Source organism: Rhamphochromis sp. 'chilingali' (assembly GCF_963969265.1).
Source record: "Rhamphochromis sp. 'chilingali' genome assembly, chromosome: 7".
NCBI lineage: Eukaryota > Metazoa > Chordata > Actinopteri > Cichliformes > Cichlidae > Rhamphochromis > Rhamphochromis sp. 'chilingali'.
Genome location: NC_137934.1, coordinates 83,869 through 98,449, shown reverse-complemented (window position 1 = coordinate 98,449; position 14,581 = coordinate 83,869). Strand labels below are relative to the sequence as shown.

Sequence of the window (14,581 nt, the reverse complement as noted above, 5' to 3'; positions counted from 1 at the left end):
ATTGTGCAAATATATTGTTAGGCGGTAGGGCTGGGCCATATTATACCGTTCACGGTAATACCGGTATAATGTTAGGCAACGATAGGAAAATGAAATATCGCGATAGAATATGAGTGAAACGCGCATGCGCAGTGCCTTTGTTTTCATACGCACATGGCCGATTGTTGAGTGAAACAGATGAACCAGAATTGGTTTGTACAAATGGTGCAACTTCAGTGATGTGGAACTGGTTTGGTGTTTGTCCGTCAAATACACGACAAAGCACATTTTTTTGCAGAACATGCAAGCGGCCGTCGTTATTGTCGGACTAAGATGCTCTTAAATCTGGGAGTAATCTGGGTCCTAAACTCCGTACTCCTCAGTTCAAACGAACACTGCAGCATCACTGAGAGTTAAAAACTGTCTAAATTCTTTCATCTTTAATAAAACAATCAGCATTGCTGCTTTACCAGGTGTAACTATGAAGTTTAACTTCCAGGCATCCATGAAAACAAAATTTATTACATTTAACGGAGTTAGAAGTTAGCAGGAAGCTAGCGGAAGTTAGCTCGCTAGTTTCGCTAGTTACCTAAACATGATATTGCATGTTTTGACTGAGAGATTTCTGAAAAAAATCAAACGTACAGCTCTGCTATCACTTCCAACATAAATGAAGACAGGAAACTAAACAGCAGTGACGTTTGTAGGGTTACTGAAGTTGGGCTAGCTGGTATATAATCATGTGCTACGTGATCGCTAGCGACACAGCTATGTTAGCATAACATAAACAGTGAAGCTGGAGGACGAACACTAACACTTTTCCACTTATAAAAGTTAACGTTAAGGTTCCTCATGGTTAGAGACAAATGCAATCGCATGGCAGGATGCTGTAAAAGGACCAATCTTCAGTCAGGAGAACAACTGAGATAATCCATCCACAATACGAGGTTAGTCATTAATATACTGCAACAACATGGGAATAGAGCAGCTGCCAGAGAATTCAACATTAATGAATCAATGGTACAGAAGTGGAGGAAGCAAGAAGAATGAGTTTAATAAAGTTTGATTTATCTGACTGCTTTGTTTCGCTTAATGTGCCTTATAATCCTGTGCACTTTATGGTCCGAAAAATACGTACTGCACACTGCAGTTTAATGTTGCAAAGCACCTCTTTTTAACTTCAGTGGATATTATACATGGTTATGCTCAGGATATGTCAGCCCATTTTCACTGGAAATGCCTTTTGGTTAAACTTTCAGCAAGGAATTTGCATTTGCACTGTTACATTTTTATAAAGCTTTAATGTACATAAAAACCAGCTTCTTGTTTAAGTGAAAATAAATGGAAGGTTGTCTTTTTGCGCTAGTAATGTTGTGGAGTTGTATTTTGTCTCGCATCAATTATATCGTCAGTTATATCGTTATCGCAAATTTTCAAATATATATCGTGATAAATATTTTTGGCCATATCGCCCTGTTCTATTAGGCGGTACAGTTTACTGCAGTTAACATTAACAACCCGCTAGCTGCAAATGATCACGTGCAGTTCTGAAAGCAGTGAATTCATGAACTTGAACTTGAATTCATGTTGTTTGTACCAGACTTGTTCTCCAGACAGTGAAGTAGGACCGTCTCTGTCACTTAAATTCCAGTGAATTAAATACAAAATGTTTGAGAAAAACTTATATGTGTACATTCACAATTTCCAACCTTCCCTTTATTTCAAAGGCTAAGTGATCATCTGCAGAGGAAAAAATTTGCCACGGTGTGGTGCACCAAGGTATTTTTTAAATGGACCCAAGAGCAGACACTGCAGGAGACAGAGTGAGCCTTTATTAGGGCTGAATGAAGGCAAAAAACAAAAACGCTAAGAAGAAAAACAGAAAAAGACAACTAAACTGAGTACAGGCTATGAACTACTATGAAACTGTGAAAAACTGAAAACTATGATGAGTATGGTGTGGAATAACAGAGGCCTTGACAGTGAGTGAATGGAAACACAAATAAAATGTCCATCAAAAGCACAGGAGCGCAGGGAACAGTTCATAACTCCTCAGGGGGCCGACCCGGAGGGTGACGGTCCAGAAATTCATAGTTCATTTGATCAGGGGGCCGGCCCGGAGGCCGACGGCACAGGAGTTCATGGTCAAACAGTTCCGGGGGCCAACCGTGCAGACGGCAGCGGCGTAGAAACAGTTCCGGCGGCCGACCTCGACGGCGATGACGTCCAGCTGGTGGCCCGGAGAGTGGCCGGTAATTCCGAGGTGCAGAACGTGGCCTGGGCAGTGGCATAACAGCCACAGGACCAGGCGAAGCAGACGCAGAAGCCGGACCAGGCGACGCTGAAGCAGAGGCCGAGGCCGGACCAGACGAGGATGACGACTCGGATGAAGCTGGACCAGGCGACGCTGATGAAGCCGAAGCCGAACCAGGCGACTGCGTGGGCGGAGACACGGAGGCTGCAGCTGGCGTGGGTGAAGACACGGCTGCTGCAAACGTGGATGAGGCTGCTGGTGGAGCAGCTGGTGGCTGAACGGGCCCCCCTCGGACCCTCCAGCGGAGACAGGAGGCTGAACGGGCCCCTCGGACCCTCCAGCGGAGACAGGAGGCTGAACGGGCCCCTCGGACCCTCCAGCGGAGACAGGTGGCTGGTGCGGTTCTCCTGAAACCCCAGCTGACGTGGCATGAGGCTGAACGGGCCCCTCGGACCCTCCAGCGGAGACAGGAGGCTGAACGGGCCCCTCGGACCCTCCAGCGGAGACAGGTGGCTGGACGGGCTCGCCAGAACCCCCAGCGGACGAGGAAGGTTGCTGGACGGCCTCCTCGGGCCCTCCAGCTGACGAGGCATGAGGCTGGTGCGGTTCTCCTGAACCCCCAGCTGACGTGGCATGAGGCTGGACGGGCTCCTCGGGCCCTCCAGCTGACGTGGCATGAGGCTGGACGGGCTCCTCGGGCCCTCCAGCTGAAGCAGTGGCAGGACCAGTAGGTGCAGAGACTACTGGCTGAACAGAAGGCTGAGCGGGTGATGGAACAAATGACTGAGCTAAACACTGGGGAGCTGGCTGAGCTGCACAGTGGGCTAAGGGCTGAGCTAACGGAAACACAGGAAAATGAACTATGGACTGGGCTGCTAACAGAGCTAATGACTGAGCTATAGACTGAAAAGCATGCAGTAGTGATGGTGGCGATGGTTGTGGACTGAACTCTCCTGAGCCTCTGGAACACAGGGAGGACTGCTGGGGGGGGGGGGGGGGGGGGGGGGGTTGCCTGAGCCTTCAGCAGAAACAAGAACTGGTGCAGGCACCTGCCGGACACTAGCCGCTCCCACCCGAGGAGTAGGTACGGGTGCGGAGACGGGCTGTATCCTGGCTGACCTCACCCTGGGGACCGGCATGGGTGCAGGGGTGGACTGGTTCACAGCCCCCCTCACCCTGGAAGCCGGGACAGGCACCGGCAACGGCTGGGCAACTGCCCTTCTCACCCGAGGAGCTGGTACGGGTGCAGAAACTGACAGAGCCTCAGCTGGCCTGGAAACCAGAGCAGGGACCAACTGGACCTCAGTCTCCCTCACCCGAGGAACTGGTACGGGTGAAGGGGCACGCTGGGCCCGAGCTGCCCCAGGAGCAGGAACACGAGCAGGCAAAGGAGCAGGCTCAGAAAAAACAGTCTTAGAATTGGCAGGCTTAGGGTTAATATGTACCGGGTCGACAAAAACAGACCTATCAAAAATGAACTTAGCATTTTTCCCACAATGTTTTTCAGTCTTTGTTTTAGCAGGTTTTGACGTCCTCGGGTTAACAGTCTTAGAGTGAGCTGACTTGGGGATGACTGAACCAGACTTGACAAAACCTGAACTGACAGAACCTGAACTGAGTGTTTTAGACCTGGTGACATTGCTCAGTTTTTCCTTTAACAGCATTTACAGCCTTTGGCGAGTGCTTATTGTCTGTGATTTCTCCCTGTTCAAAGGGAGCAAAATGAAAAAACTTTTCCCAGTCTATGTCATCATCCAAAAGGGAGACTCCAACAGTGTCTGGGGTGAGTTTATTGTCCTTTTCAGTTATGGCTTCAGGTGGGATGTGTGAAAGGCAGTCATTATAACCCACCACCGGGAGTTGCTCAGCAAGTGAAAAGTGACGGCGGCGTGAGCGTCGCTTCCTCTGAGGAGAGGAAGCTGACGGGGCATACAGCTGAGCCTCTGACATGCGGGACGGCAAGGCAGAGGCTGGAGCGTGAGCATCCGAAGAAAAACAGAGCACTCCCACCTCCCACCGGGGCAACAGGCGGAGGCTTTTGGCAACTTCGGGGACCTCCAAAAGCCAGCCGAGTTCCGCGGAATATGTGCTCAAAATCCGGAGCGCGCCACGGCTTCCAGCGGAGCTCCTCCTCCAGCTGGGCGAGGGCTGCCTCCTGGCGCTCATACAGCTCACTGTCTGCTGGGTCCATGTAATGGTCGTAGTCTTCTGTCATGTTTCGGCTGTGTACAGGCAGGAGAAGGACCCAAACGCAAAACTCACGACAACGAAATTAAACTCAAAAAGCTGCTTTATTGCAGAATGGCATGGAAAACTAAACTGGGACATGGATAACTAACACACAGGGAAACACAGCCATGAGGGAGACTACGACACTGACAAAGAGAAACACAGGGCTTAAATACACAGAGGGATAACGAGGGAATGAGACACAGAAGGAGAGCACAGCTGGGAGTAATCAGGCATGGACGAGACAAGGGAAGCAAAGCTAGAAACACTCACATGAGACATGGACCTTCAAAGTAAAACAGGAAACACACTGACTGAACTCTAAACATGCAAACTTAACAGCAACTGAGAAGACAGACTATAGGGACCAGAAACATGGTACAAAGAGGTCACAGTAGACACAACATTGAACACAGGGAAGCCATATTACAAAGCCAAAGAACTAAACCTATGATAACCATAACTGAAATCTAGGGAAACAAGAAACAGTACAACAAAGGACTCAAAACATAATCCATAATATAAAAACACGAGATCTCTTCAAAATAAAACAGGAAACATGAGAGGCAGACATGACAACATAAGACAACAGACATGAAACACACGAAGGGAAAGGGAGACTTCACAGGGGTTGAAAACACAAGGGGGAGCTAATAAGCAAATGAACATAGGAAACCTAATAAGCTTAAACATACACTATAAACATCAAAAGAACCAAAACTCAAAACACTGGGTCATAAGACCCAGGATCGTGACATAAATGACTGTTCAGTACAGAAATGAAGCCCAACAATCATGTTTTACAGTCCTGTGGTCTCAGCCTCAGATACTCAACTAATCAAAGCTCATGTAGAAACAAACAAACAAATGAACAAATATTTTCTCCTTCATTTCTGTCAAACAAAGCTGTTTGAAACGTTTCCAGCTGTTAGTGTCATGGTTGCTAGGCAACCTGGGCAGCGCGACGGAGGCTAGACCGTCCCATTTCAGAAGCCTCGCACTTCCGGCCTTAGCGGTCTTTGAGTACGCGGCCCTTGTGGACCGTTAAGGCTGCAGACCGTGAATTGGGATACAGCCATACACACTAGGGGTAATCAGGGGAAGGAAATAGCTGACACAAATGAACCCAATGACGTTACAGGGGAAGTGAACCTAAACACAAAGATAAAGACACAACAGACTCTTTCAAAATAAAACAGGAAACACTAAGAACATACAAAAATCAAAGAATAAAACTAAAATACACAAATCACTGAGTGTTAGTGTTAGTCAAATTTTAGCACAGAAATGGCTTTAGTGAAGGTTACAAATTATCTTCTTATGGCCTCTGACAGTGGACTCATCTCTGTGCTTGTCCTGCTAGACCTCAGTGCAGCGTTCGATACTGTCGACCATAATATCCTATTAGAGCGATTAGAACATGCTGTAGGTATTACAGGTACTGCACTGCAGTGGTTTGTATGATATCTATCTAATAGACTCCAGTTTGTGCATGTAAATGGAGAGTCCTCTTCACACACTGAGGTTAATTATGGAGTTCCACAGGGTTCAGTGCTAGGACCAATTCTGTTTACATTATACATGCTTCCCTTAGGCAGCATCATTAGAAGACATAGCATACATTTACACTGCTATGCAGATGACACCCAGCTCTATCTGTCCATGAAGCCAGATAACACACACCAATTACCGTAAATCCTGGACTACAGAGCGCACCTAATTAAAAGCCACATGCTGTAATTTTAGAAAGAAAATTAATTTTGTATACAGAAATATTACACCTGAGGATTTTTACCGTTTAATTTAATCCGTAAGGTAACATAAACATAGTAACATACAAAAATACATACTGCAAATGCTTTTTTTCCCCTCGAACAGCGCCTGTAACACGGCTACCTGTAAGTATACGTACGTATTGGTAACACACAAATTACGCTGCTTATGGTTTTTTTACGGAACAGTGCACAAACAACATTACAACGTCTCTTAACAACCGGTAAAAATATATACCGTATATATACTACTTATCAATTTTATTGGTCTACTATTACCAGGCAAAATGTTTTTGGCCGCATGAAAAAAGATATGCATTAGCCGCACGTCAGTATAAGCCGCAGTGTTCACAGTGTGGGAAAAAAGTAGCAGCTTATGACCCGAAAACTAGAGTAGTTAAACTGCAGGAATGTCTTAAAGACATAAAGGCCTCCAATTTTCTGCTCTTAAATACAGATAGAACTGAGGTTATTGTACTCATCCCTAAAAAACTTTTATGCCCTTTAAATGACACATTTGAGGGCAGACAAGATTCACGAGGCAGCAGAGATCATGGGAAATGTGATCTAAAGCTTTTTTGAACTACATTTCTGTTCTTACCTGCAGTGAAAAGATGCAGTGCAGGCATAAAGCAATCATCACTACAGCCAGCAGCATAGTGGCCACATTGCGCACATCACCCAGCGATTCCACCAACATAATGCTGCCAACCTGCCAGTCATAACACAGCACAATGGGGGCCAGCAGCAACCAGGCATTAAAGGACAGCAAATATGAGTAGGTTAAAAACCTGTGGAGAGAGGTTAGAGAAAAAAGAAGAAAAGGACAAAGATATAATAGATGCTTGGTTGTCTAAGGTTACAACTAATTTAGAATAATCTAATAAACTGACATTTAAAGCCCAGTCAAAGAAACCTATAGCAGATCATGGTATACTGAATCCTAAACGTCTTTAAAAGAGTCATGCTGCAGTTGCTGCTGGTGTTCATGTTTGCTCTGATTTAGTCTTTGTATTCTCCCCTTTTGTAAGTGCAGCACAGTATTAAATCCCAGTTCTTTTGTGTTCTTTACGGCCAAGAAAGACACAGGGCTCAGAGTGGTCAAACTGAAACAATGATCTTTAATTTTACATATCTGGGATATGGAGACCTGAACACAAAACACACAACCCCAGGTCTGAAGCACAAACGGAAGCCTAGTTATTTATATACTTGCTCTCTACGTCACACCACACTTTAAGTTTCGATCGAACAGCCTAGTTGGTTTCACTTTCTACTGCAGTTACCATGCTTCTGCAAAACCATGTCGTTTCCTGTCAACACTTTTGGCACAGAGTGTACTCAGAGTTAGGCCTTTCTTATATAAAGCAATATAATCAACATATAAGCATTTAAGATTATAAATTTAAACCTCAACAACAGTTATTATCAAACCTGTGTGACTCATGTATTAATTCTGAAGATTTGTTGTAGCTACCTGCTTCTATTAAAACAGCAAAACTCAACAGTGAGAACTGACAAACAGGACATTGAAGGCTAAAACACCTCTTAATTGAAAGAGTAATTTGGCACCCAGACTTTGCTGTCTGCTTTTATAAATTACAAAATTCAAGAGGCAATGTGTTTGATATGTCAGTAATAATTAATTTGATCCTCAAAGCCTGTTAGGACGTTAAAGTGGTTCAATCTTTTGGCAGAAAGCATCTTTGGATACTTCCAAACTATGGGCACTAATGTGTTACAACCTCAACTCTTTTAGATTTTTCCAAGTAATGCTGACACCACCAGTGGGTAGGAATAATGGTAAATGGCCTGCATTTGTATAGCGCTTTTCTAGTCCCTAAGGACCCCAAAGCGCTTCACACTACATTCAGTCATTCACCCATTCACACACACATTCACACAATGATGGCAAGCTACATTGTAGCCACAGCCACCCTGGGGCGCACTGACAGAGGTGAGGCTGCCGGACACTGGCGCCACCGGGCCCTCTGACCACCACCAGTAGGCAAACACGGGGTTAGTATCTTGCCCAAGGATATTTGGCATGCAGCCACGAGGCAGCCTGGGATCGAACCACCGACCTTCTGATTAGTGGCTGACCTGCTCTGCCACCTGAGCTACAGCCAGCTAAATAATGTAAACTTCATTCTACTCCTTTTTTAAGTATATATATTTTGTGGTATATTTGTGGGAACTTTATTTTTATTTTCTATGTTGTTTTGAATTTACAATGTATTTTCTTGCTTGTTGTTATTTCTATTTACATATTCAAAATAAAACAATTGATCAGTCAACCAGTCAATCAAAATGTGCAGTGATTTGTGCCAGTTCATATACAAAAAAGGTTATGGTGCTTTATATTGATTTATATTGATAAACATATGCAGATACATTAACATTAATTAAAACTAGATACAATATAAAAATAAGAATAAATAATAAATAAATGTCAAACTTTACTACAGTATACAGGGTTTACCAGATGAGAATTTCATTCACTGTTAAATGCTGTGCACGGAGCACACGTGCTAATAAGAGAACACACAGTCTTGCCAAAAAGAAGGTTTTCAAAGGACTTCATGTGGTCCTGTGAAAAACTAAGTACATCCTTATGGAATCCAAAATACATGGGTAACATGAAAGACCAACACAAAGTGGTGCAGACGTGAGAAGTGGAACGAAAATCATACATGATTTCAAACATTTTTTACAAATAAATAACTGCAAAGTGGGGTCTGCGTAATTATTCAGCCCCTTTTGGTCTGAGTGCATAGGCAATTGTCTATGGTGTGAAAAAAGTGTGTAAAAGCAGCAGGATATATATTTCAGTTCTGCTGAGCCAAATAAGACCGGTCAGGGTGAAGAAGTGACAGCCAAAGAAAAGCTTACCACAAAACAGAAAAGTTATGACAAATCAGACTATAAGGCAAAAAGAAAGTGCAGCTTTATGGTTTCATGGACAAAATCATTTCTGTGGCTGCGATATGATGAGCTATATAACCAGGGCTGCACATAAGTGGTCCGCAGGTGCGCATTCGCTGTCAAAATAAAAAACACGCACAAGGGTTAGGGTTAAATTTAAAAACTGTACTTTTGAGTTAAAATATATATTTATAATTTTAATAAATGACAAATTAAAAAGGCATGAACATTTTTTTTTGTATCGAAAAAATATCGAACCGTGACACCAAAGTGTGTGTGTGTGTGTGTGTGTGTGTGTGTGTGTGTGTGTGTGTGTGTGTGTGTGTGTGTGTGTGTGTGTATGTATATATATATATATATATATATATATATATGGGTGATCGTGGCTCAAGAGTTGGGAGGTCTAGTAAAACGCTATACAAATACAGGCCATTTACCATTTACATACTTAAGGCACATATTAAACAAATATGTAATAAATATCCTGTCTCAGAGTGACGCTGAAAAACTAGTTCATGCATTTATTACTTCGAGGTTGGACAGCTGTAATTCATTATTATCAGGAAGTCAGGATGAAAATCCTTCAATTATTCCATAATGCTGCAGCAAGAGTACTGACTAGAAAGAGAGAGCATATAGTTAGGGCTGGAACAGGTGACCCTGAATCCTCCCTTAGTTACGCTGCAATAGACGTAGGCTGCCAGGGATTCCCATGATGCACTGGGTGTTTCCTTTCCAGTCACTTTTCTCACTCACTATGTGTTAACAGACCTCTCTGCATTGAATCATATCTGTTATTAATCTCTGTCTCTCTTCAACAGCATGTCTTTATCCTGTCTTCCCCCCCTAACCAATGACAGCAGATGGCCCCGCCCCTCCCTGAGCCCTCCCTGATCAATTTTAATTATTATTTTATATTTAATTATTGATGACTTGCTGATCTGCTTTCCATTTTTAATTTTCTTTATCCCTCCTTTTGATCTCCTTGCAGTGCCAGTATTCCTATATCAATTTTTTTATTTTTATGTCTTCTTAAGTGTTTTATTTTCTATTTATTTCCAATCTCTGTCTTGTGCAATAATGATAAGTCTTATCATTAGTGGCTACTTAAACACAATGCACAAAAACCCCCAAACAGGATCAGGGTTAGTTAACGCTCCTATTGTTCATTTTTGTAAGCGGCTTGTCATAAATCAATGATGTAGCATAAATCGGCTGCCTGGACACATCAAGTTGTTTTTCCCCGTGTATCAGATAGTTCAGTAGCGCCAGGCCTCCACTCCCGTCCACCACTGATATAAAAACCATATATATGTATTTATGGTTTACCGGACAATATTTCAATGTTAGAAACAAGTTATATGGATATTAGAAGACTTTTTAGGACAAAATGTTCAATACCAGATTCTTCTGTCTCCATCTGAGTGTGATGCTGACCTGGTGAGAAAGTGAGGTGAGAAGGAGGCGGGATTGTCTTGTTCAGAAAAAAGCGGCATGGATCCTCCCATCAGCCAAAGCCTGAAAGACACGATGATCACTACCTGCAGGATAGAGGAGAGAAACATCTCAGCAAGCCACTCCTTTTTAGACGAAAGTCTTTCCAGGGATTGTGAGTCTACAGCAGGCAAAAAGGTATTGAACATATCACCAATTCTCTAAGTAAATATCTTTCTAAAGGTGACATGGAATTCTCATCAAATGTTGGAAACAGCCTGTCCAGACCACACACGCAAAGACATTAAACCATAAATTATGTGTAATCATTTCCATTCATCCTTTCTTCAATTATATGAACCATGCCAGTGTCATATTCTGAAAAACAGCCCCACACTTCCAAACTTTTCTTTTGATGTTGTGTTTTTGGTGATTTTTGATCTGCAAACATGCGTGTATTATGGCAGAGTTCAACGTTTACCAGACCATTCTTCTGGGATTTCACAGGCTTATTTAAATGTTGCTCAACAAACTTTAAAGGATGTTTTTGCGTGGTGGATGTGCATACTTGCCAAGGCACTTGACTGCATCACTTATCATTTTCTTTAAAACAAGACCAGTCATTACCTGCGGATTCCAGGTATTTCTGCAGCTCTCCACAACTGCTCCTTGGCTCTTGGATAACTGATAGTTCTATTCACTCCTCTGTCTGAAACAAGGCAGGGAGGATCTGGTCACAGCCAGTTTATGGTGAAATAATGTTCTTCCCACTTCCCAGTTATAGATCCAACACTGCTCAATGGGACATTCAGTGTTTAATCATTTCTTCTGTAACAATGCCATCAGCATGTTATGAAACAACAGGGTTGTGAAGGTCATAGGAGACCTCAGCGGTTTTACCCGTCATGAGAGGTTTCATGTGCGACACCTTGGTAATGTCGCACCATTTACAGGCCATCAGTTGGAACTGAAGCAGCTGGTGTTCATTTGCACTAAGTGGCAGGACTGATTTCTAATTACTGATAGATTTCAGCTGATGCCATGAATTTCCATGGCTTTTTGCACCTTCCCTGTACAATACTTTCTTTTTTTTTTACAATTATTATAGGTGTTTTAAGGCTGTAAAACCCATCACTACACACTTTATACACTTTTTTCAGACAGGCATGAACATTTTCACACTTTTCTGTCTTGTTTAAACTCTCAAAGTTCAAATCTTCGTAGAAAAATAAGTCCAGTATTATAGAATGAAACCAAATATCAAACCCTGTTTTCAGGCCAACAACACGGGAATAGAGCAGCTGCCAGAGAATTCAACATTAATGAATCATTAAAGAATCAATGAGGAGTAGGGGAAGCAAGAGGAATGAGTTGAGTAAAGTTTGACTTATCTGACTGTTTTGTTTTGCTTAATGCACCTAATCCAAAAAAAAATAGGGTAACTAGCATGTCCAGAAGTCCAACTTTTTGTGCAATGGATAGCATCTTCCTCTGCCCTTTCGGTGCTACCATAGGAGCCTTTGATGGTGCAAAATGTTTCGTCAACAGTGTTGTGTTTGTTGGAGAGAAAACTTACAAACATACAGTATAGCACCTCAGAGTCACACTGCTAGTGATTGAAGATTTATATAAATTTGACAAGCTGAATGCATTCTGGAGACACAGCACAAGATTGATTGATAATTGTCTACAGCCAATCAGGATGCAGAACACAATGGCTGTTTAAAAAAATAAAATAAAATAAAAGAAGAAAAAGTATGGAAAATTGCCCCCCAAAAAATCCACAAAACAGCGAGGCCGCGAAAGGTGGACCACATTATAGCGATGGAATAACTTAATTCTTGGAAATCTATGGTTTCATTTCTTTGAATGTGTGGAGTTGATGGGTTGTTACCAACATTTGGTGATAAATTCATGTAAATAGCTCCTTTAGAAATATATTAACACAGAACATTGGTGACGTGTTCGATGCTTACTTTACCCGGTATATATACACTGCAAAGCTATGCACACACAAATACTCACATAGCCGGTGATAAGGCAGGCTCGTTTGATGAAGGGGCTACAGATGTGGAGGAGCTCCCTGAGTGTAGAACTAGACAGGTGACTGTGAGTCAGAGACAGACAGACAATAGTCAGAGTAAAACAATAAAATTAAGTTAGAATTTAAAAAAAAAACACATAGGTGTCTATGACAGACTCAATTTTTAACGGCAAAGTTATAGCTTATGGGAATAAAGAGCAAAAAATTGTCGTAGAAGGGAAATAAAAACAGGAATTATGTATAATGTCAATTCCAAAAAATGTTGACTGCAAATATCTTTTTAAAAACCAAACACTTTTTAGCCACGTTTATTTTTGTAATTTTTTCTGTATTCTGTATGATTTAACTTCCGTTTGCCTTGTATGCTTTTGAAGCGTTGTTTCAGTTTAAGCATTTATTGGTTTTCTGTCCGACTGTAAATGAAAAATTTATTTTTGAGATTTTCATGCCATTGCATTTTGTGTTAAAAAATGTCATAACATTTTTAGGGCCCGAGCACTGAGAGTGCGAAGGCCCTATTGTATCTGCTCCGTTTATTATTAATTATTATTATTAGTAGTATTATCATTATTAGGGCCCGAGCACTGAGCGTGTGAAGGCCCTATTGTATTTGCTCCGTTTATTAGGGCCCGAGCACTGAGAGCACCCTAAACCCTATTCTTTGATCCCCATGATAGAACAGAGAAAACCCGACTCAGAGTGGTCAAAACATTTATATTTCTTTATTCAATCATCTTCTGGAAGAGAGAGCCCTGCACAGCCCCAAAAGCCAGTTGCAGAAACTCTAACATTAGAATTTAAAAATGTGTCTCATATAGGTGTTATTTTGGTCCTTTACACTTCACACATAGTTTCATGTTACTAGTTCCTCTTTTTGTCTGGGTGTCCTGTTTTTATTTATATGCTTGTATAGCTCTACACCACGTGTCAAAGTCAAGGCCCGCGGGCCACATCCGGCCCGGCGGACATTTATATCCGGCCCGCGAGATCATTTTATATAGATGTACTATTATTGTTATGCATGACCCGGCGATATGAGGTGCTAATAATATACAAACTACAGATCCCATAATGCAGCGCTGCAGCCTCCGTGCTGAACGCTAGGCTAACTGGGAACATTCCCACGTCAATCAAGTCAAACTTCTGTTATTGCGAAGCTAGCCGCTCACAATGGTGGAGAGAAAAGTTGATTCTGAAAGCAGAGCCTTTCAGCGCCAGAGACTGAATATATGTTTACAGACATGCTGGTAAACCCGTGTGTCTTATTAGTGGAGCTAATGTGGCTGTAATGAAGGAATTTAATTTTAGACGGCACTATGAGACAAAACGTCAGGATAAGCTGAAAAACCTAAATGCAGAGCAGAAACTACAGAAAGTAGACGAGCTAAAGAAGAATCTGACATTTCAGCAGAGTTTTTTCACCAGAGCAAAATCACAAAGTGCAGGTGTTGTGAAAGCAAGTTTTATTGTAGCAGAGGAGCCAAATCAGCCCGGTACCACTCTGAAGGGCTGCATGATGAAGCTGTGCGACGTCTTGTGTCCAGACAAAACGCAGATTTTGGCAAATGTGAGCCTGAGGAGAAATACGATTGCTGATCGGGTTTGTGAGATGGCCACTGATTTAAGAACACAGTTGTGTGAAAGAAGCAAAAAGTTCATTGCATACTGTCTGTGGATGAAAGTATAGACATGATGGACATTGCACAGCTGGTCATCTTCATCCGTGGAGAGGAAATATTGAACATTAAATCGATGCACGGGACAACGACAGGAAAAGACATTTTTTAAAACGTATGTCAAAGTGTAACCGACATGAAACTGCCCTGGGACAAACTTGTTGGACTTACAACAGATGGAGCGCCGGTGTTGTGCGGTGAAAAAAGCGGACAAGTCAGCAGGATGCAAGTAAAGATGCAGGATCACTGTACCGGTGAGTTAGCAGCA

At 42.6% G+C, this 14,581-nt stretch overlaps 1 protein-coding gene across 3 annotated transcripts in view; it reads right to left on the bottom strand.

Moving 5' to 3' along the window:
* The window catches only part of tmtc1 (transmembrane O-mannosyltransferase targeting cadherins 1), a 91,878-nt gene that overhangs the window by 37,391 nt on the left and 39,906 nt on the right, over window positions 1-14,581 (bottom strand). For 2 of the 3 annotated variants that reach the window (XM_080886318.1, XM_080886316.1), the window contains exons 5-7: window positions 12,619-12,700; window positions 10,561-10,700; window positions 6,836-7,025 (exon numbers count right to left, since the gene is read on the bottom strand). In XM_080886318.1, coding sequence (XP_080742444.1) covers window positions 6,836-7,025; window positions 10,561-10,700; window positions 12,619-12,700 — 412 coding nt within the window. The remainder of the gene's footprint in view (window positions 1-6,835; window positions 7,026-10,560; window positions 10,701-12,618; window positions 12,701-14,581) is intronic. The other variant, XM_080886317.1, reaches the window with a different exon arrangement.